The sequence below is a fragment of the Sus scrofa genome, chromosome 9 (genome assembly GCF_000003025.6).
Source record: "Sus scrofa isolate TJ Tabasco breed Duroc chromosome 9, Sscrofa11.1, whole genome shotgun sequence".
Classification (NCBI taxonomy): Eukaryota; Metazoa; Chordata; class Mammalia; order Artiodactyla; family Suidae; genus Sus; species Sus scrofa.
The window spans coordinates 2238452-2260279 of NC_010451.4; the positions used below are offsets into that span (position 1 = coordinate 2238452).

Sequence of the window (21828 nt, forward strand, 5' to 3'; positions counted from 1 at the left end):
ACAAACAAACAAACCAACAAACAAAAACTCCAGAAAGCAAGCCGAGAGGAAACCTACCTCAACATAATAAAAGCCATATATGACGAATCCACAATGGTGAAAAACTGAAAACATTTCCACTAAGATCAGGAACAAGACAAGGATGTCCACTTTCACCGCTACTAGTCAACACAGTTTTGGAAGTCCTAGCGATAGGAGAAGAAAAAGAAATCATAGAAGAAAAAGAAATAAAAGGAATCCAAATTGGAAAAGAAGTAAAACTATTACTGTTTGCACAAGACATGATACTATACTTGGAGAACCCTAAAGAAACTACCAGAAAACTGTTAGAACTCATCAATGAATTTGGCAAAGTTTCAGGATGCAAAATTAATACACAGAACTCCACTGCATTTCTATATACCAACCATGAAAGATCAGAAAGAGAAATCAGAGAAACCACCATATTTATCATCACATCAAAAAGAATAAAATACCTAAGAATAAACCTAGCTAAAGAGACAAAAGACCTATTCTCTGACAAATATAAGATGCTGATGAAAGAAATCAAAGATGACACAGATGGAAAGATATACCATGCTCTTGGATGGGAAGAATCAATATTGTCAAAATAACTGTACTGCCCAAGGCAATCTACAGATTCAAAATAATCCCTATCAAATTACCAAAGATGTTCTTCACAGAATTATAACAAAGTATTTTAAAATTTGTATGGAAACACAAAAGACCCTGAATAGCCAAAGCAATTTTGAAAAAGAAAAATGGAAATGGACGAATTAGGTTCCCTGACTTCAGCCAATATTTCAAAGGTATGGTTATCAAAACAATGTGTTACTGAACAAAAAAAAAAAAAAAAAAAAAACAAATATAGACCAGTGGAACAGGATAAAAAGCCCAGAAGTAAACCCAAGCACCTAGGGTCAATTAATATATCACAAAGGAGGTAAGAACATATAGTAGAAGAAAGATAGTCTCTTTAATACGTGGTGCTGGGAAAACTGGACAGCCACATGTAAAAGAATGAAATTAGAACACTCCCTAACACCATACACAAAAACAAACCCAAAATGGATTAAAGACCTAGATATAAGACCTGATACTATAAAACTCTTAGAGGAAAACACAGGCAGAACACTATTCAACATAAATCACAGCAACGTCTTATTTGATCCACCTCCTAGAATAAGGCCAACAAAAACAAAAATAAACCAATGGGAACTAATTAAACTCAAAAGCTTTGGCACGGCAAAGGAAACCATTAAAAAAATGAAAAGACAGTCCACAGAATGGGAGAAAATCTTTGCAAATGATGCAATGAAGGCCTAATATCCAAAATATATAAACAACTCAATAACAAAAAAACAAACAACCCAATTGAAAAATGGGCAGAAGGCCTAAAATAGACATTTCTCTGAAGAAGACATTCAGACAGCCAACAGGCACATGAAAAAATGCTCAACATCACTAATTATTAGAGAAACGCAAATCAAAACTGTGATGAGGTACCACCTCACACTGGTTAGAACGGCCATCATTAGTAAGTCTACAAATAAGAAATGCTGGAGAGGGTATAGAGAAAAGGGAACCCTCTTACACTGTGGGTGGGAATGTAAATTGGAACAACCGCTATGGAATACAGTATGGAGGTGCTCAGAAAACCAAACATAGAACTACCATATGACCCAGCAATCCCACTCCTGGGCATCTATCCAGACAAAAAGATATATGCACCCCTATGTCCAGAGCAGCACTATATGCAATAGCTAAGACATTGAAACAAACTGAATGTCCATCAACAGAAGAGTGGATAAAGAAGATGTGGTATATATGTACAGTGGAATACTACTGAGCCACAAACAAGGACAAGATAATATCATTTGCAGCAACATGGATGGAACTAGAGATTCTCATATTAAGTGAAATAAGTCTTAAAGGGAAAGACAAATATCACATGATATCACTTGTATGTGGAATCTAAACTATGGCACAGATGATCTTATCTACAAAACAGAGAAAGGTCATGGACATGGAGAGAAGACTTCTGGTTGCCAGAGGGTAGGGGGGAGGGAGTGTGAAGGATGGGGAGTTCGGGGTTGGTGGATGCAAACTGTAACATTTGGAACGGACGGGCAATGGGGCCCTCCTCTACAGCACAGGGACCTGGGTGTGACTGGGTCACTCTGCTGTACAACAGACATTGAAGAAGCATTATAAATCAACTACACTTTCCTTAAAAAAAAAACCCAAAACCCAGAAAAACAAGAAAGGGAGTGAATAAGAAAATAATTTTTAAAATAAGTTAAGAAATTATAAAACCAAAAAAAAGGTGAGTCACCGAGTAAGGATAAAGGGTGGGGGGTGGGGGGAATGAGAAGGAAATGAGGTGGGAGTGAGTGAATGAATGAGGGTGGGAGGCAGAAGCACGGTCCATGGCCACCTCTTCTACCCTGAAACAGAACCCTGCTTTTAGCAGACATGCTGCCGCGCAACGAAAAGGATATACTTCCCACCCTCCCTTGAAACTAGACATGTCTCTGTAACTAAGCTCTGAGACTAATTAAACATAAGCAGCAGTGTTGCACAGGACATCAAGGAAAATCCTTTAAAAAGGAAGATGTGGGCTTGGGGCTCTTGTCTCCTCCCACCTTTCTACTGCCTGGAAGATACGTGATGGTTGAAACTTAGCAGCCATGTTGTGCAATGAGGAGACATCAGCAAAACAAAACACCCCACACTGAGAGAGGGAGGCAGCAAGATCTCCTTAATCACAGAGCGTCTATAACATCCTAAATAGCTTCCCTGTGTGTCTTTTTAATGTAAAAAAGACATACATCTCCATTTCACTTGTATTTTGTGGTTTGCTGTTTTTCGTCATATGTATCTGAATCTGAATCTAACCAGTTTGTCCAGAATCACAGGTTCACGCTAGAGCCAGTCTGAGAACCCTCTCTCCCAGTGTCCAGTTGTTCCTGAGGCCAAGTTAAGTCACTCTGTGATGGCCTGGACCTCTGCACTCACCCAGGTCCTGCAGATGCCCTCCGAAGGTCAACCCAAAGCGTAACATGAGACAACAGATTCTTGACCTTTTTTGAAAACAATCCAAGTGGAGGATAATCCCTGAGTGGCAGGGAGCCCAGACTCAACTTCGCATTGGATGCAGTTCCCAAAGGACGCCCCCCGAAATGCAACCGGGGGACCCCAACACTGACCCCAGACCTACACTCACAGTTCTGGTGGCTCCTGCATTTCACAGTCAAGCCGCTCCCCTTGTGCGAAGCGGGGCGCGAGGGGAGCAGGGCCTTACCTCCACCAGGGCGTGCCAGTGTGCGATGGGCTTGCGTGGGTACGACAGCATCTCACTCCAGTGGTCTCTGCCCAGCCTCTCGGCGTCGTTGCCTACTTGACATACGCCGATGATCTCATTGTGACCTACACTGTGAAAACGGTCCACAATAGTTTTTTTCCTAAAATTTTGGTATGTAAGAGCAGCAACCACTCAAACTGCTAGAGGAATAGGGAAGGGGTGGGCCTTTTTATTCCCCGACTTAAAACGCGAGGCCAAGTTTAACAGCCACGAGGACATGGAGTCTGGCCCTCATACACCTCAGCCGTTGTAACACTGCCATGGCCTCGCTGGTTTCCAGGAACCCTGTGTTGGAAGAACTTTGTGATGCACACAAAGAATGCCACTCGGGTTCTGGAATAAGGTTGAGCTCAGGCCTCCAAATCCATGTAGTGACAGGGGGCCATGCGGAAGGAGTTTCTTGCATTAACGGCTACTCCATTCCTGCAAGTGGGAGCCAAGTACAGCTAAGGGAGAAGCTCTGAGTGGCAGCTGCGGCCTTCAGCTCCCAAAAGGGGCAGAGTGGAGGAGGCCCTGGGTCTTCCTGCAACCCTCTCCTTGGAGGACACATTGTCTTCTCAGGCTCTTCCTTCCTTCCTTCCAAGCCCAGACCTGCATCGTTGACCTAACTTGAGTTCCCTTCGGCAGAAAGATATTTAGCTCTCTCAATACTTAGCTAGTGTTTCTGCAACATCCCTGGACAGGCCCTGCCCTGAATCGCTTCTTTCTGCCCTGACGGGTTCTGGGTAACAATCTTTTGTGCATAAGCAGAATGACATGGCCCGTCCTTTAACTCTTTGAGATCCAAATGCATGGACGTGTTCTCTCCTTTTTCCTTCCTGCAAAGACTTTTTTCCTCCTATCCGTGCGTAGGGAGCAAGGGGGAGACGAGGTGGGGAAGCTGTGTGAAGGATATTGGATTCTATGCTCATTAAAATCAGTAGCAGGCAGAAGCCCCATGAATTCTGCCATGGATTTTTCCAGGCCAGATTCATGAGTTCACTGAGAATTAAACTGAAGCAGAGCTCACATAATCAGATTTGCCGATGCAGGAAACTTGGCAATAGCTTGAAAAATACTGGCCCAGCCTCCCACGGCTGGTGGGCAACGTCCCCTCCCGTGGCCAGACACTACTGGTGCTGGGTGCCATCCAGAGGCGACAGCGGGATTGTCACACCCATGGGCTGAGCCAACCCACGTGTTCCTGGGGTTGGAAGACAGCTGTGCTGCACCCAGGCGTCTGCTCGAAAGAGCTCAGGGCCTTCCTGACATTTCAGGGTCTGTGGGAAAATTTTTAGCTGCAAATAATATTGTAAGATATTAGAAGTCAGAATTTTTTTTAATTTTAATAATTGTGCCCAGATCACGAGAAGGTTTCCAATTAGAAGGAGACTTTGCATTTCAGTCTAATGACGGGTTTAACATGTATAATTCCCTGTTGGTACTTCCTTTGCATATTAAAATGACTGTTTCTCAAATCTGTCCTTTAAATACACAATTGGCTACAATGCAGGCTATAAATATCTCTGCTGCGCTGTAATAATTAGAAAGTCGAGCATCTTATACATTTTAATGTGCCCTGTCATCCACACCGATGCTAGCATTTTCAAGAGGATAGGTGTGTGTGTGCTTTCAGACTTAAGGAGACGGGCGTGATTTTTATTAACACGTCGGGGGAAGGAAGGAAGAAGAGAAGGAAGTGACGTGTTGGAACTGCTGACGGTCTGGCGAAGGTAATCCTTCTGCGGCTTCGAGGGGCGCTTTCCTAAAAGGCGGGGTTGCCTGGGAGGATGGGCAGAGCGAGATCTGGTCTCCAAGCTGAGATTCTAGGGCGCAAGAAGATGGAGAGGAGAAGTGGGGAGCGGGGAGGAAGTGGGAGAGCGTTCGGGGCACCCTGGAAATCTGCCCAGAAGGCGACTCCTCGTCAGAGCTCTGGGCGTGCTGCTCACAGACGCCTTTCCTGTGGCTGCACCCAGACACCAGCTAAGACTCCCTCCCCAGCCCTGGGCACAGCGGACCTGCCCCGAGAAAGAGCTCCAGGCATCTCACCGGTCGTAGTCCATGACCGCGATGGACAGGTGGATCTGGTCGATGTTCTCGGGAGGGACGTCGAAGACTATGGCTTCGTTGTAAACGGGGTTCAGGGTGTTTCTCTTGGTGGACGTCTTCCTCTTCTTCAGTCGTCTGCCCTCACACATCAGCGAGACCTTCACGTAGGGGTCTGCGGAGGCCGGAGAAGCAGGGGTACGTGAGGATGAGTGCGGATGCAGGCCGGCAGGGTCCCCGCGGCAGAGTCTCAAGGACCACGGTCTGCAGAACCCGTTCCCTGCCTGAGGACTGGCGTTGGGAGATTTTCATTAATACGATGTCTGGGCAGCGACTGGAGTTGGGATCATTAAGCCACTCATTCGGGAAAAAGCACAGGACACTTTCTCCTCAAAATGCGTGGTATTTAAAGATAGGGTAGAAACATCCTGGCCAAGGTCCAGGACCTGCCTGGCTGCCACAGCAGGGGCCACGCAAAAGCACTGCCCACGCCTGGGAGACCGGCTGCAGGCCCGGCCCAGAGCCACCCTGGGGACCTTTTCCGAACGCCAGGACTTTAGGAAACGGAGAAGCTGAGTCCCTGGAGGACAGGGGGGACCTGGGCGTGGGCTGGGGGTGGATTTCCTTCAGTGTGGGGGCCTCAGGCCCCAGAGCAGCCTGCAGCGGGGGGCCAAGGCGGGGGAGAGGGGAGGTCAGCAGGTCAAGGAGAGAAAGGACACAGGTCTGCTCGGGTGCCATGCTGGGAGGGGGTGACAGGTGACAGAGCTGGTCTCTGCTTCAGGTGGGACACCCTGCTTTCACCTCCCTAGTCTCCCGGGAGTTCAGTGGGAGTCCTTCTCGCTTCAGCTGCCTGACCAGGTGAAGCCCTGACACCTAGACACCATCCGGCAAAGGCCAGAAGGGGCCACATCCTTTTTCTGCTTGAAAAAGACACTGACGTCCGGGAAGCAGAATATACTGCATTTTTTTTTTTTTTTTTTTGTCTTTTGTCTTTTTGTCTTTCGTTGTTGTTGTTGTTGTTGCTATTTCTTGGGCCTCTCCCGTGGCATATGGAGGTTCCCAGGCTAGGGGTTGAATCGGAGCCGCAGCCACTGGCCTACGCCAGAGCCACAGCAACGCGGGATCCGAGCCGCATCTGCAACCTACACCACAGCTCACGGCAACGCCGGATCGTTAACCCACTGAGCAAGGGCAGGGACCGAACCCGCAACCTCATGGTTCCTAGTCGGATTCGTTAACCACTGCGCCACCACGGGAAGTCCTGCATTTTTTATTTCAGTGACCCAAAGCCCGTGGACCGGGCATTCTGCAACCGCATTTCGGGAGCCCGTGCAGAGCTGGCTTGTGAACTTGTGTAAAAGGGAAATGCCCAGCGGGGATTTTCTGTTGGGTCCTAGAGTTTAAGGGGACACTGATTCACTGGGAAACCCAACCGCCGAGTTCTCTGCTAGCCTTTGATGCAAGGATATTGGGTTACCCATCTGTGAAAGGCCCGAGGGGATCCTGCTTACAGCTGAGGAAAGACTCAGCTGCGCTTCATCGGCAGCGCCCGCTCGGGGTCAGGTTCACCATCGCGCGAAGAGGACCTAAGGATGACGACACTGATGGCGCGAACTCTGAGGACCACTGAGAGGGCTTCTTAGGACTCGCTCACTCCCGGCAGCACCAGCGAGCCAGATGCCACGGTTACCCTCCTTTTTACAGACGGGGAATCCGAAGCCCAGACCCGTTAAGCGGTTCAGCGACTTGCCCGAGGCCACACAGTGATGTCCTAGGTCTAGGTCCTAGCATGAAACCCCGGGCGCTTTGGTGCCAAAGTCCACCACGTCTTCTCCGCGGGAGACTCACAAGGTACGCGCGAGAACCGTGGGAGGAGAGCCGCCGTGGACACAGCCCCACCTGACGCTCCCGTGATGTCCATCGCCTTCAGGTTCCTTGCTTTTATGACGGTGATGGTCAGCCTGCCCGCCGTTGGAAGGTAGCAGAGGGAGAACATCAGCTCTCCGAGATCCACGTTGTCCTGGTGAGAAAGCACAAACCCAAGCGTTAGAAAGCGTCTTGGGTCTGCTGCACGGAAGACGCAGGGGTGGGCAGCGCCGCAAGGGATGCACTGCTCCTTCTGCTCGTCTCCAGGGTCCCCCGTGTCCCCCCTTCATGACATCATCAATCACGTGAAGGAGAAGAAACCCCCACACTCGGGGAGCCCCCACCCTACAGAACCACACTCATCTTCAGACGGCCAAGCCGCCGAGGCCATCCAGGGCTCTGCCACCTTCTATCCATCCACCTGCAGCTGGATAGAAGCCCCCCAGCCTTAACCATCTCCAGGAACAGAAGCCCCCCAGCCTTAACCATCTGCATGGAGTCCCCCATGTGGCGCCACTCACATCCCCCACAACGCACCCAAAGCCCACAAAGAGGGGCCTGCAGTGCTGGGCTGCCCACCGGCAGCCCAGACCAGCTCTGCTCTCTCCCACAGGTCTCCATATAGCCCCTCGGAGATGCCCCATTTCCTACAATAGCATCTCCCACCCAGGCCCACAAAGTTCTTCAAATAGTTTCTGTCCGTGTGCATCCTCGCCCTGCAGCCCCCCACCCCCCTACGGAGCCCCAACCCCAGTTTGCTGCAATGCCTCCTGCAAACATCCCTCTGCTGCAACACACACCCACACCCTCCCCTGGTCAGAGCACTGCACCCAACCTGGTCACATGCAACCTGTGCAGGGAGAAGAGCGAGCGTCTCTGCTGGACCCTGCGAACCCCTTGTTCCTCCCCGGCTCTTGACAAGGAGCTGCAGCAGCCTGAGAGCAGCAGCCCGAGACCCCACCCGTCCACAGTCCTGGACGCACCCGGACCCTTGCCAGGCCCTGTGCGAGGTCCAGGCCGGGAGAGGTGGGCAGAGACCCAGGCCCCGCAGGCCCTGACTGCTGACCTCAGGGTCCCCTCGCCTCCTCTCAGCACGTCTCCAATAAGCCCATTTCCCTCTGCTGGGAAAACATCTCCGCGGGCAGCGGGCAGCCATTCAAATAGCTCAGAAGACACCATTCTCTTCCTTCTTAGCCCAGGGGAGGTATAACCAGAAAGGGAAAAAAAAGCCAGTTCATTTAGTTTCAATTTCTGTGATACCTGAGGTTATGGAGCTGGGTGTCTGTGTCTCATTAATAGTTTCATATGACAATGCTCTGGGGAGTCCAGTTTTTGCTGTCAACATCCAGAGTCTCCCCGCCCCTTCTTGATTCTCCAAGGATGCTTCTACTTTTAGAATCACAGATGCTGCTCTGGAAGGTCACCTCGCCCAGCCTCCCTCCTTGACCGCTTCTGCAGGAGGATGCGGCAAAGGGAATCTCTTTGGTCGCTGAGGCAGATGGACTGCTCTGCATCCTCCAGCATCGCCTGCTGCATGTAAATAAATGGCCTCCCCTCCCAAGCGTGCCAGGTTCTTCTCATTCCTGGAGCCTGGACAGCAGGAGACTCAGGCAGCTGGGTCTCTCCCTCTGGAGTGGAGGGAGGGAAAGATGAGAGTTCTACACAAGCAGGGGGTGTCCCACAGGGCAGGGGCTGGACCGCTTGGTGCTACAGGGTTCCACGCTATGGAGGAGGCCTGCTCTCACTGAAGGGGCTGACCCAGCTTCCTGCTGGGACCAGAGGAGGAAGAGAAGCAACAGCTGTCCCCATAAATTATCTTTTTTCCGTCCATACTGCCTGGCATCGTCCTTTGTCACTGGCCCTCTCCTGCCCGCCTTAGGCAGAGAGGCGTCGACACCTGTTCTCTCAGAGGACTTTTCACTGTTCATGCCTCCTTTCCTCGCATCCATCCTGAGAGTCTTGGTTTGACGAAAGTAAAACAGGAATAACCAAAACCGTGCCTACAAAGCTTCAGCATCATTTTTTCAGCATCCGGTTCCTGCGGGCCCACACTGCGCAAGCTCCGTGGGTTCAAGGTGTGACCAGACATCCACTCCGGGGCCCGCCCTCAAGGCCCGTGCTCCCGACTGAACCCAATGTGTCGAGGTACGTTTGCACTGAGTACATGTCTTTCCCACACAGACTTCATTCTCACATATTTATATTATGTAGTTGTTAGCTCACGAGTCAAAAGAGAAAATTAAGCTTCAGGTTTGGTTATGTATTCAGAATGTGAACTGGGCTGAAGTCTACATTTGTACTTTAAAAAAAAGTGGCAAATTAAAGAAGTACCTATCAAAGAGAAAATGCTTGGTTTGATTTCCAAGTGCTTTAAAAATCAATTATGTAAAATTATATAAACTGTGACAGTAAAAATGATAAAATGCAAATATGAAAATACCTAAGTAAACCAGTCAAATATCCCCTTTCCTTGTGTACATGCCACTTATGTCACCACTGTCCCGGAGCAAGGCTGTGCATCGTGATACACACTGCACCCCTCCCCCGCCACCCATTTACCCCCTACTCTTCTAACACGTGCTGTGGCTTTGAGCCCTGCCCTTCCAGGCGCTGGGGGGCGTTTCTGCAGCGGTGAACAACGGTCGTGCTCCTTTAAGAGGGGATGGGCTTGCAGGGGTGTGGAACAGGAGTGGAGGGTACCTTGTGCTAACTTCTCTCCCCATCAGCGGATGCTGATTTGGGGTCAAGAATCTGTAGAGGCTGATGTTTGCAAACCTTCCCTTAAATCAGGGTTCTCAATTTTGCTCCCCAAGGGGACAGCTGACATCGTCTAGCTAAGGTTTTAGTTGTCATGGCCGGGAGGCAGGTCTGCTGATGTCTGTCTGGGAGGTCGGATCCAGGGTTGCTACTAAACACCCGACAAGGCACAGGCAGCTCCTCAATACAATGAGTTACCTGACTCCAAGCGCCAACAGTGCCAAGGCCGAGACACTCTGCCTTATGGCGAAGTGTTTGTATCATTAGCCAAAATTTTCCCAGAATGCTGATAGAAGTCAAATATAAAAAAGAGAGTCATGGAGTATTTGGCTTCTTTTCCGGCTTGACAGAAATCAGATATGTAGAAGTGCTGCTGGTGGCCGAGCACCCTGGGGGTACAGGGGGCAGGGAACTGTCACACAAAGAGATGCTCCATTTTCTCCTGCTTTGTGTGGCCAAGTGCAGTATCATTGGGAAGATACACTAGGAATGAGGGCAAGTGTGTGTGAATTCTCTCCCTGGCAGCTCACTCTGTGCTAGGCCTGCCATGCTGGTCAGCTCTCTCTGTGCTAGGCTTGCCTGTACTGGTCTACGGGAGCTCAGATTCCTGTCTAACCAGTTCACATTCGCCTTTCTCTTCTTGGGTTCTTCTGCTGAGGCCATTGTCAATTCCATAAAGTTCTAGAAGGATTGCTGCAGGAATTCAGACTGACCAAAATAGTCATGCCCCTTGTCCACTGCTGTCTGTTCAGGGATGAGTAAGTAACCCAAGCAGGGAGATTTAGAGTGTTCCCTGGGACTGAAAAATCAACATGAAGGCAGAGAATTTTCATTTTACTGTGGTTATCCACTGGGAAGATATGAAACTAGAATTGCTGTTAGCATTTCTGTACCATATGTATTACAAGTAGTACAATATTACTTTAAGGTAGGCCGTGGATATTAAAAATGCATGCCATAAACTCAAAAGAGATGACTGATGGAGGTCCTGTTATGGTGCAGAGGAAATGAACCCAACTAGTATCTGTGAGGACGTGGGTTTGAGCCCTGACCTTGCTCAGTGGGTCAGGGATTTGGCATTGCCATGAGCTGTGGTGTAGGTGGCAGACACGGCTTGGATCCTGTGTTGCTGTGGCTGTGCTGTATGCCGGAAGCTGTGGCTCTGATTCGATGCCTAGTCTAGGAACTGCCATATGCCATGAGTGTGGCCCTAAAAAGCAAAAAAAAAAAGAAGAAGAAGAAGAAGAAGAAATGACTAAAATAGAACAACAAGCACTGATAGTTAATAAGCCAACAAAATAGAAAATATATGCTTTAAAATATTAATCCAAAGGAAGGCAGAGAAAAGGAAAACGGAATAAGACCAGAAGAGACAAGTAGGATAGAAATAGAAAACAGATAGTAATATGGTAAATTCAAACTCAACTATTCCAATAATTACATTAAATACAAAATATCTAAGCATCCAAATAAAAGGCAAAGATACCCTGACACCTATGGTCAATTAATCTTTGACAAGGGAGGCAGGAACATCAAATGGGAAAAGGAATGTCTATTCAGCAAGCATTGCTGGGAAACCTGGACAGCTGCATGCAAAGCAATGAAACTAGAACACACCCTCACACCATGCACAAAAATAAACTCCAATGGCTGAAAGACTTAAATATACGACAAGACACCATCAAACTCTTAGAAGAGAACATAGGCAAAACACTCTCTGACATCAACATCATGAATATTTTCTCAGGTCAGTCTCCAAAAGCAATAGAAATTAGAGCAAAAATAAACCCGTGGGACCTCATCAAACTGAAAAGCTTTTGCACAGCAAAGGAAACTCAAAAGAAATCGAAAAGACAACTTTCAGAATGGGAGAAAATAGTTTCAAATGATGCGACCAACAAGGGATTAATCTCTAGAATATATAAACAACTTATACAACCCAACAGCAAAAAAGCCAATCAATCAATGGAAAAATGGGCAAAAGACCTGAATAGACATTTCTCCAAAGAAGATATACAGATGGCCAGCAAACACATGAAAACATGCGCAACATCACTGATTATAAGAGAAATGCAAATCAAAACTACCATGAGATACCACCTCACACCAGTCAGAATGGCCATCATTAATAAGTCCACAAATAGCAAGTGCTGGAGGGGCTGTGGAGAAAAGGGAACCCTCCTGCACTGTTGGTGGGAATGTAAACTGGTACAACCACTATGGAGAACAGTTTGGAGATACCTTAGAAATCTATACATAGAACTTCCATATGACCCCGCAATCCCACTCTTGGGCATCTATCCAGACAAAACTCTACTTAAAAGAGATACATGCACCCGCATGTTCATTGCAGCACTATTCACAACAGCCAGGACTTGGAAACAACCCAAATGTCCATCAGCAGATGATTGGATTCGGAAGATGTGGTATATATACACAATGGAATACTACTCAGCCATAAAAAAGAATGACATCATGCCATTTGCAGCAACATGGATGGAACTAGAGACTCTCATACTGAGTGAAATGAGTAAGAAAGAGAAAGACAAATACCATATGATATCACATATAACTGGAATCTAATATCCAGCACAAATGAACATCTCCACAGAAAAGAAAATCATGGACTTGGAGAAGAGACTTGTGGCTTCCTGATGGGAGAGGGAGGGAGTGGGAAAGATCAGGAGCTTGGGGTTACCAGATACAACTTAGAATAGATTTATAAGGAGATCCTACTGAGTAGCATTGAGAACTACATCTAGATACTCATATTGCAACAGAACAAAGGGTGGGGGAAAATGTATACATGTAAGAATAACTTGATCCCCATGCTGTACAGTGGGAAAAATAAAAATTAAAAAAAATAAATAAATAAAAAGGGAGAGAGAGAAAAGAAAAAAAAGGCAAAGATTATCTGATTCAATAAAATAGCAAGAAAATAGTATGTTCTCTATAAGAAATCTATTTTAAAGATGTAAGTACATTAAAAGCAAAAGATTAAAAAAGATATCCCACCCTAACACTAATAAAAAGAAATCTGGAGTGGTTAAATTAGTATCAGACAAAGTATGAGGCAGAACAATGAATATTACCAGGATCAAAGAAGGTCGTTTCATTATGATAAAGGGATCGATTCATAAAAAACACACAGCAGTTCTAAATTTTTATGCACCTGCTAGCACACTCAAAACACATGAGGCAAAAATACTGGAACAACACAATCAACAAACTTGACCTAACTAGTCATTAATAAAACGTTCTACCAAACAGCAATAGAATACATACTCTTCAAGTGTACCCAGAACACTGAACAAGACAGCCCATATTCTGGGCCATAAAAACGTCTCAATTAAATCTGAGAAGATTCAAAGTACATTTTCTGGTTGCAATGGAAATGAATTGGAAATCAACAATAAAAAAGATATCTGGGAAATCTCTAAATACTTGGGAACTAAAATAACACACTTCTAAATAACCTATGGATCAGAGGAGAAATCAAAGGAGAAATTAGAAAATATTTTGAACTGAACTGAAATGGAGATACGATACACTAAAATTTGTGGATGCAGCAAAAGTAGGACTCAGAGGGAAATTTGTACCACTACAATGCTTATATTATACAAGAAGAAAAATAACCAATCACTGACTTCAGCGCTTCAAGAAACCAGAAAAGTAAAAACAAATAAAAAGCAAAATAAGCAGAAGAAAGAAAATAATAAAGATTAGATAAAACAATGTAAAGATGTATATTTTAAACAACAGAGTAGCCCCTAAAAGAACCATCGCATACATGTAATAAGCCATTACTAGAGATAAACTGTAACCACAAAAATATTCAGTTCTAAAAAAGGTAGGAAGGAATTTCCATGTGGTTCAGCAGGTTGTGGACCCAACTAGTGTCCACGAGGATGCGGGTTCGATCCCTAGCCTCACTCAGTGGGTTAAGGATCCGGCACTGCCGGAGTAGGTCACAGATAAGGCGAGGTCACAGATGTGGCTTGGATCCTGCATTGCTGTGGCTGTGGTGTAGGCTGGCAGCTGCAGCTCTGATTCTACCCCTTGCCTGGGAACTTCCATGCGCCATGGGTACGGCCCTAAAAAGACAAAAAACCCAAAATGTGTATGCTTCTAATACAGATCTTCCAAATATATTGAACAAATCTGAGGGAACTAAGAGGAGAAATACAAACCCGAAGGGGAGTTAGAGATTCCAACACTGCTCTGTCAGCAAGTCACTGAATAGGCAAAGCGGAAAAGAAGGATGTAAAGACGTGAACAAGACCGCCAGCCAACCTGATGTACTTGGTGTTTACCTACTCTGCCTACTGACACTTGGTCAAACAACAGCGAAATGCACATTCTCCTCAAATACACGCCAAACGCACTCCGTAAGATAAGGCATATTCTGGGTCCTTTAAAAAATTCTCATTAGGAGTTCCCGTCGTGGCAGTGCAGTGGTTGATGAATCTGACTAGGAACCATGAGGTTGCGGGTTCGGTCCCTGCCCTTGCTCAGTGGGTTGAGGATCCTGCGTTGCCGTGAGCTGTGGTGTAGGTTGCAGACGCGGCTCGGATCCGGCGTTGCTGTGGCTGTGGTGTGGGCCGGTGGCTACAGCTCTGATTAGATCCCTAGCCTGGGAACCTCCATATGCTGCGGGAGCGGCCCAAGAAATGGCAAAAAGACAAAAAAAAAGAAAAGAAAAAAGAAAAAAAATTCTCATTAAATTCAAGGTGAATGAATGAAATCATAAAAGTACGTTCTTTTTTATTTTGTATTTCACATTTTAAGATTTTTATTCTATCACCATTGATTTATAACGCTCTACCAATTTCTGCTGTCCAACAAAGAAAAGCATGTTCTTTAACAATGATAAAATTAAACTAAGAATTCAATCGTAGATACCTGGAAAATCTCCAAATATTTGGAATTAAACAATACTTTTCTGAATTACCTATAGGTCAAAGAAAAAAATCACAAGGAATATTAAAAATTATCTTGGGGAGTTCCCGTTGTGGTGCAATGAACCTAATTAGTAGCCATGAGGATGAGGGTTCAATCCCTGGCCTACACCACAGTTCACGGCAACGCCGGATCCTTAACCCACTGAGCAAGGCCAGGGATCGAACCCGCAGCCTCATGGATCCTAGTCAGGTTCATTACCACTGAGCCACAACCGGAACTTCCTAGATGCATTTCTCGTTTTGCTTGAGTATGTCCTTGAGTACTTTTTTCCCAGTGAAGGTTCACAGGTACTTAAACTAATCTTTATTGCGCTTTAATTCTTAAAGATAGTTGACAGAGTTTAGGATAAAATTATTTTATCTTAGAATCTTTTATTTAAAAGTCACAATGTCTTCTAGGACCTCATGTTCCAGCCGGAGTGTTGGATGCTGTTCTCTTGTAGAGTTTTCCCCTCAAGGAGGTTTTAAGATCATCTCTTTGTACTTGTACCTTGTAGTTGTACCTTCTGAAACGTCCCCAAAAGGTGTTTAGAGACCTTGTTTTCACTGATTTTGCTTGGTCCTCAGGGATGGCTGTTAATTAGAATTTTTTTCTCTCGCTTTAATCTCTTTTTCTCCAGTGACCCAATGATCTGTTTATTTTGGACATTTTCTTTAATGATGCTTGGTTTTCCTAAGATTCTAGGACATCTCTAGGTGTCTGCATTTATAAGTGAAGGGGCAAAGCAAAAGTCTTACTGCTCATCATTTTAGGAGAAGCCTCAGAAGGGAGTGAGGCAATCTCATGTTTTCATCTGATGTATATAACTGGAAATTCTGAAGAGGTGTTTTTTGTTTGTTGGTTTGTGTTGCCACACCTGTGGTATGTGGAAGTTCCCGGGGCAGGACTTGAACCTATGCCATAGGAGGGACCAGGGCCATAGCAGTGATAAGAGCTGGATCCTTAACCCACTGAGCCACCAGGGAATTCCTGAAGAATTATTCTCTAATACCACCGCATGATATTAATTTCGTCAAACCGTTGAACTTTGGTTTTACAGTAGGTTACAGAGTTAGGCAAGGAGAATCACAGTCAACAGACTTTTGAAACCCTAGTGTCCTCAATGCTTTTAAAGCACCCCTGTGCTGGGGTCCCGAAGGCCACCCTCAGGTGTGGTGGCTCCCTAGAAGAACTCGCAGGATCCAGAAAGCCCGTTACATCATAATCACGGCTTACTACAATAAAAGGACACGGATTTAGATCAGCAAGGACAAAATGACATAGGGTGGAGTCCAGGAGAAACCAGGCATGAGCTTCCAGTTGCTCTTTCCCAAGAGAGTCACAGAGAGCCCTGAATCCTCCCAGCAGTGATGCGTGATGACACGTACAGAATATCGCCAGCCAGGGGAGCTCACGCAAACCTTGATGCTGAAGGTTCTACCTGTGGGTTGTAAGGTGTCCCCACTCCTTACACGACTAACTTAGCTCATCAGTCTTTTCTCCCTTCACCGGAGGGGCATTGGCATAGCTCAGGGCCCTGGGGGAACAAAAGCAAGTGTCTACCATGGATCCCATCATGAGCATAAAACATCTGGGATGGCCCAGAACTCTCATTGGTCAGGATGCTCTAAGGGCTTGGAGGTATCTTTCAGTCAAGGACTAGCCCTTTCTTTAGAATGCACAGGGTTCAGGTACCCCAGGCATGGTGAGTCAATCCTTTACTACACACATACAATGCCTTCATTTCAACTTGTCTTTTCACACCTATTTTCCCGGACCGAAAAACGGACAAGTGGAGTTCCCATCATGGCTCAGTGGCTAACGAACCAGCTAGCGTCCATGAGGTCTCAGGTCAGATCCCTGGCCTCACTCAGTGGGTTAAGGATCCAGCACTGCCGTGGGCAGTGGTGTAGGTCGCAGACACAGCTTGGATCCTGTGTTGCTGTAGCTGTGGTGTAGGCCACAGTGAATCGCAAAGAAAACTAGAAATATATTAAGCTCTGATTGGACCCCTAGCCTGGGAACCTCCATATGCTGTGGGTGCGGACCCCAAAAGATAAAAGACCAAAAAAAAAAAAAAAGAAAGAAAGAAAGAAAGAAAAAGAAAACGGGAGCGAAGCAGTGGTAGTCCCTAAGCTTGTGTACCCAACCATCACACATTCTAACCCAGAGATCAACATCTGATGTGGTGGAAGACATTTCTGGAAGGAGAGCAGTTACCATCGGGGCCTGGCAAAGATATCAGGTAGGATGAGCAGTGACCATAATGCAATTAATTAAGCTAGAAATCTGTAATACAAAGGTAACTAGAATGTTTCCATATGTTTGGAAACTAAGAAATACACTTCCGAATAAACATGGGTCCAAGTAAAAATCACAATGAAAACTAGAAATATATTAAACTGGAATACAATAAAAATTCTACATTTTAAAATACATAACATGCTGTAAATATTGTGATTTGTAATTACAATATTTTTATTTGGTCTTTGTCCTTGACTCTGACTCAGGGCTCCTGAAGCCCTTGTAAATGCCTGAGTGATAAAAGCACTAGAAGCCTCTTTTGTTCTAGGCAGGGAGCTGAGGGCAGGTTCCTGGATGGCTTGTGGATGGGAGCTGACCACCAAAAAGGACGAAGCCATAATTAGAAGCTTGAAATTTTCAGCCCCAGCTCCTATTCTCCAGAGAGGACAGGGGGCTATAAATGACTTTAATAACTGAACATACCTACATGAGAAAGCCCCCCAATACCAAGAGTATTGTTTCTGAAGAGCCTCCTGGTTGGTGAATACGCCCATGTACCAGGAGGGTGACACCCCCCACTCCACGGGGACAGAAGCGCCTGTGCTCAGGACCCTCCCAGACCCCAGCCTATGTATCTCCGTTTATCTGCATCCTTCAAACCATCTTCTAACAGGCTGGTAAGAGTAAGTAAGTGTTTCCCTGAGTCGTATGAGTTGTTCTCGCAAATAATCAAATCCAAGGAGGAGGTCCAGGGAACCTCCAATTTGTGGCCAAGTCGGACAGAGGCTGAGGGTAACCTGGGGACCTGCCTATTGTTCCTGCATCTGAGGCCAGGGGGAGTCTCATGGGACTAAGCCCTTAACTTGTGGGATCTGACACTCTCTCCAGGTAGGCAGTGTCAGAACCAAGTTAAATTCTAGCACATGCAGCTGGTCTCACAGAATTGCTTGCTGACACCAAACACCTGACATGCTTGGTGTCAGAAGGGTCATGAAGGTGGCAGGCGTCTGGGAGTAAGAGAGAAACACATAGAAAGAGAATGGTAGGTTGCTTCCCACACAAATGAAGAAAAATCAGACTAAGGGGAAGTTTTTAGCTTTAAATACATAACTTGGAATAAAATAAAGCTGATTAATAGCGATCATAACATCTATCTCAAGAATTTGGAAAAAGAACAAATTAAACCCAAAGTAAGTAGCAGGAAGGAAATACATTTAAGAGCAGAAATGAATGAAATAGAAAACAAATATATTTATAGAAAATCAACAAAGCCCAAAGTGAGCTTGAGAAAGGGTAATAAAAATTTCTAATAATCGTTTTTGTTTGTTTGTTTGTTTTATCTTTTTGCCTTTTCTAGGGCTGTTCCTGCAGCACATGGAGGTTCCCAGGCTAGGGGTCTAATTGGAGCTATAGCCACTGGCCTACGCCGGAGCCACAGCAATGTGGGATCCAAGCCGAGTCTGCAGCCTACACCACGGCTTACTGCAATGCCGGATCCTTAACCCACCAAGTGAGGCCAGGGATCGAACCTGCAACCTCATGGTTCCTAGTCAGATTCGTTAACCACTGAGCCACAATGGGAACTCCAATAACTCTTATTGTCAAAACAGATAGAAAAGGGTGTTGGGCAGAAAGGCACTGTAAATAACCATGTTAGGTTGGAATGCAGTACCACTAAGGATTGTTACTAAAAGCATTAAAAAGATAATACGAGGATTTTATAAACAATTTTATACCGACAGAGTTTAAAAATCAGACAAAATGTGTGAATTTTTCAAAACACAAAACTTAACAGATTCAAATTATCCATTAAATAAATTGAATCTGGGAGTTCCTGTTGTGGCTCAGTGGTTAATGAATCCGACTAGGAACCATGAGGTTGAGGGTTCAATCCCTGGCCTTGCTCAGTGGGTTGAGGATCTGGCGTTGCCGTGAGCTGTGGTGTAGGTCACAGACTTGGCTCGGATCCCATGTTGCTGTGGCTCTGGCATAGGCTAGAGGCTACAGCTCTGATTAGACCCCTAGCCTGGGAACTTCCATATGCCATGGGAGTGGCCCTAGAAAAGACAAAATAAATAAATAAATAAACAAATAAATAAATAAATAGAATTCGTAATTAAATATCTCACCATAAAGAAAATTTCAGGTTCAGTTGGCTTCACTGGTGAATTCTATTAAAATTTTATGGGAGAAATAAAATCAATATTATATAAACACTTTCAGAGAACAGAAAAAGAGAGAATATGCCCTAATTTATTTTTTGAAGATATCATGTTTTGGGTACCAAAGTCTGAGGCAGCCATCACAAGGAAGGCAAAACTACAGACCAATTTCGTTCATTAAATGAGATTTAAAGAATGAAAACATCAGAACACTGAATGCAGAATACGTGAAAATGATAATACATTGCTGATATGTTTTATTTGATGTATACAAGCTTAATTTAACATATGAAATTAAAAATATAACTGTCCATATAGTAACAGAATAAGGAAGAAAAATCATATAATTATCTAAATGAATGTAGAATAATATGATAAAATCACCATCTATTTATGATAAAAGTTTTTATTGAACCAGATATGGAAGAGGAATCTGCATATCTTGTGGAAGGCATCTAGAAACAAGGCTACAGCACTGGAGTGCTTACTGGTGAAATGTGAAAAGTATTGTGCAAGCCAGTCCATGGTATATACTATATTAACAAATTGAAGAATACAGACCATAGGATCATCTCAATAGAGGGAGAAAAAGCTTCTGACAAAATTTAATACCCATTTATGATGAAAACTTCCCAGAGAGCAGGCATGGAGGGAGTTTCCCTCAGCATAATAAAGATAGTATATGACCGTCCACAGCTTACATCACACACAATGGTGAAAAGCTGAAAGCATTCCCTCCAAGATCAGGAGGAAGACAAGGATGCCCACTTTCACCACTTGTATTCAACATAGTTTTGAAAGCCCTAGCCATGGCAGTCAGAGAAGAGAAAAAAAGGAATCCAAATTGGAAAAGAAGAAGTAAAACTGTTATTGTTTGCAGATGACATAACCCTATACATAAAAAATCCTAAAGATGGTACCAGAAAACTGCTAAAGCTCATTGATGCATTCAGTAAATTTGCTAGAGATATAGAGATATTTGTCTTTTTGTCTTTTCTAGGGCTGCACCTGCAGCAAAAGGAGGTTCCCAGGCTAGGGGTCAAATCAGAGCTGTAGTCGCCAGCCTACACCAGAGCCACAGTAATGCCAGATCCGAGCCGTGTCTGTGACCTACACCTACACAGCTCGTGGAAACACCAGATCCTTAACCCACCGAGCAGGGCCAGGGATCAAACCTGCAACCTCATGGTTCCTAGTCAGATTTGTTAACCACCGTGCCACGATGGGAACTCCACAAAATATAAAATTAATACACTGAAACTTCTTGCATTCCATATGCTAACAATGAAAGGTCAGAAAAAGAAATTAAGGAAACAATCATATTTACCATCATATAAAAAGAATAAAATATTTAGGAATAAATCTTCCTGAGGAGGCAAAAGACCTATATGCTGACCACTATTTAAGACATTGATGAAAGAAATCAAAGACAACACAAATAGGAAAGATATACCATGTTCTTGATTAGAAGAATCAATATTGTCAAAATGACTACACTATGCAAGGCAATCTACAGATTCAAAGCAATCCCTATCAAATTAACAATGGCAGCATTTTTCACAGAACTGGACATTTTTTTTTTAAATTTATATGGAAAGACAAAAGACAGTGAATAGCCAAAGAAATCCTGAGAAAGAGAAACAGCGATGGAGGAATCAGGCACCCTGACTTTCGACTATATTACAAAGCTACAGTCATCAAAACAGTATGATATTGGGACAAAACCAGAAATATAGATCAGCAGGACATGACAGAGAGCCCAGAAATAAACCCAAGCACCTACGGTCTATTAATCTACAACAAAAGAGGCAAGAATATGCAACAGAGAAAAGACAGTCTCTTCAACCAGTGGTGTTGGAAAAATTGCACAGCTACATGTAAAAGAATGAAATTGGAACACTCTCTAACATCATACACAAAAATGACTCAAATTGGATTAAAGACCTAAATGTAAGACCAGATACTATAACACTCTTAAGAGGAAAACATAGGCAGAACACTCTCTTTGACATAAATTGCAGCAATAACTTTTTTGATGTACTTCCTTCAGTAATGAAAGTAAAAATAAACAAACAAGACCTAATTAAAGTTAAAAGCTTTTGCACAACAAAGGAAACTATAAGCAAAACAAAAGACAGCCCACAGAATGGGATAAAATATTTGCAAATGAAGTTACTAACAAGGGATTAATCTCCAAAATATACAAACAGCTCATGCAGCTCTATATCAAAAAAACAAACAACCCAATCAAAGAAAAGGTCAGAAGACCTAAATAGACATTTCTCCAAAGAAGACATACAGATGGCTAATAGGCACACGAATAGATGCTCATCATTGCTAATTATTAGAGAAACGCAAATCAAAACTACACTGAGGTACCACCTCACACTGGTCAGAATAGCCATCATCAAAAAGTCTATGAACAATAAATGCTGGAGAGGGTATGGAGAAAAAGAAACCCTCCAACAC

The 21828-nt window shown here is 44.8% G+C and overlaps 1 protein-coding gene across 7 annotated transcripts in view; it reads right to left on the reverse strand.

Moving 5' to 3' along the window:
- SYT9 (synaptotagmin 9) overlaps positions 1–21828 on the reverse strand; it is a 203401-nt gene that overhangs the window by 46695 nt on the left and 134878 nt on the right. For 4 of the 7 annotated variants that reach the window (XM_013998937.2, XM_021062309.1, XM_021062310.1 and 1 more), the window contains 3 exons: positions 7238–7409; positions 5393–5564; positions 3305–3434 (listed from right to left, as the gene is read on the reverse strand). In XM_013998937.2, the coding sequence (XP_013854391.1) occupies positions 3305–3434; positions 5393–5564; positions 7238–7409 (474 nt within the window). Of the gene's footprint in view, positions 1–3304; positions 3435–3470; positions 5170–5392; positions 5565–7237; positions 7410–21828 lie in introns of those variants that run through there. The other 3 variants (XR_002335511.1, XM_021062308.1, XM_013998946.2) reach the window with 3 other exon arrangements.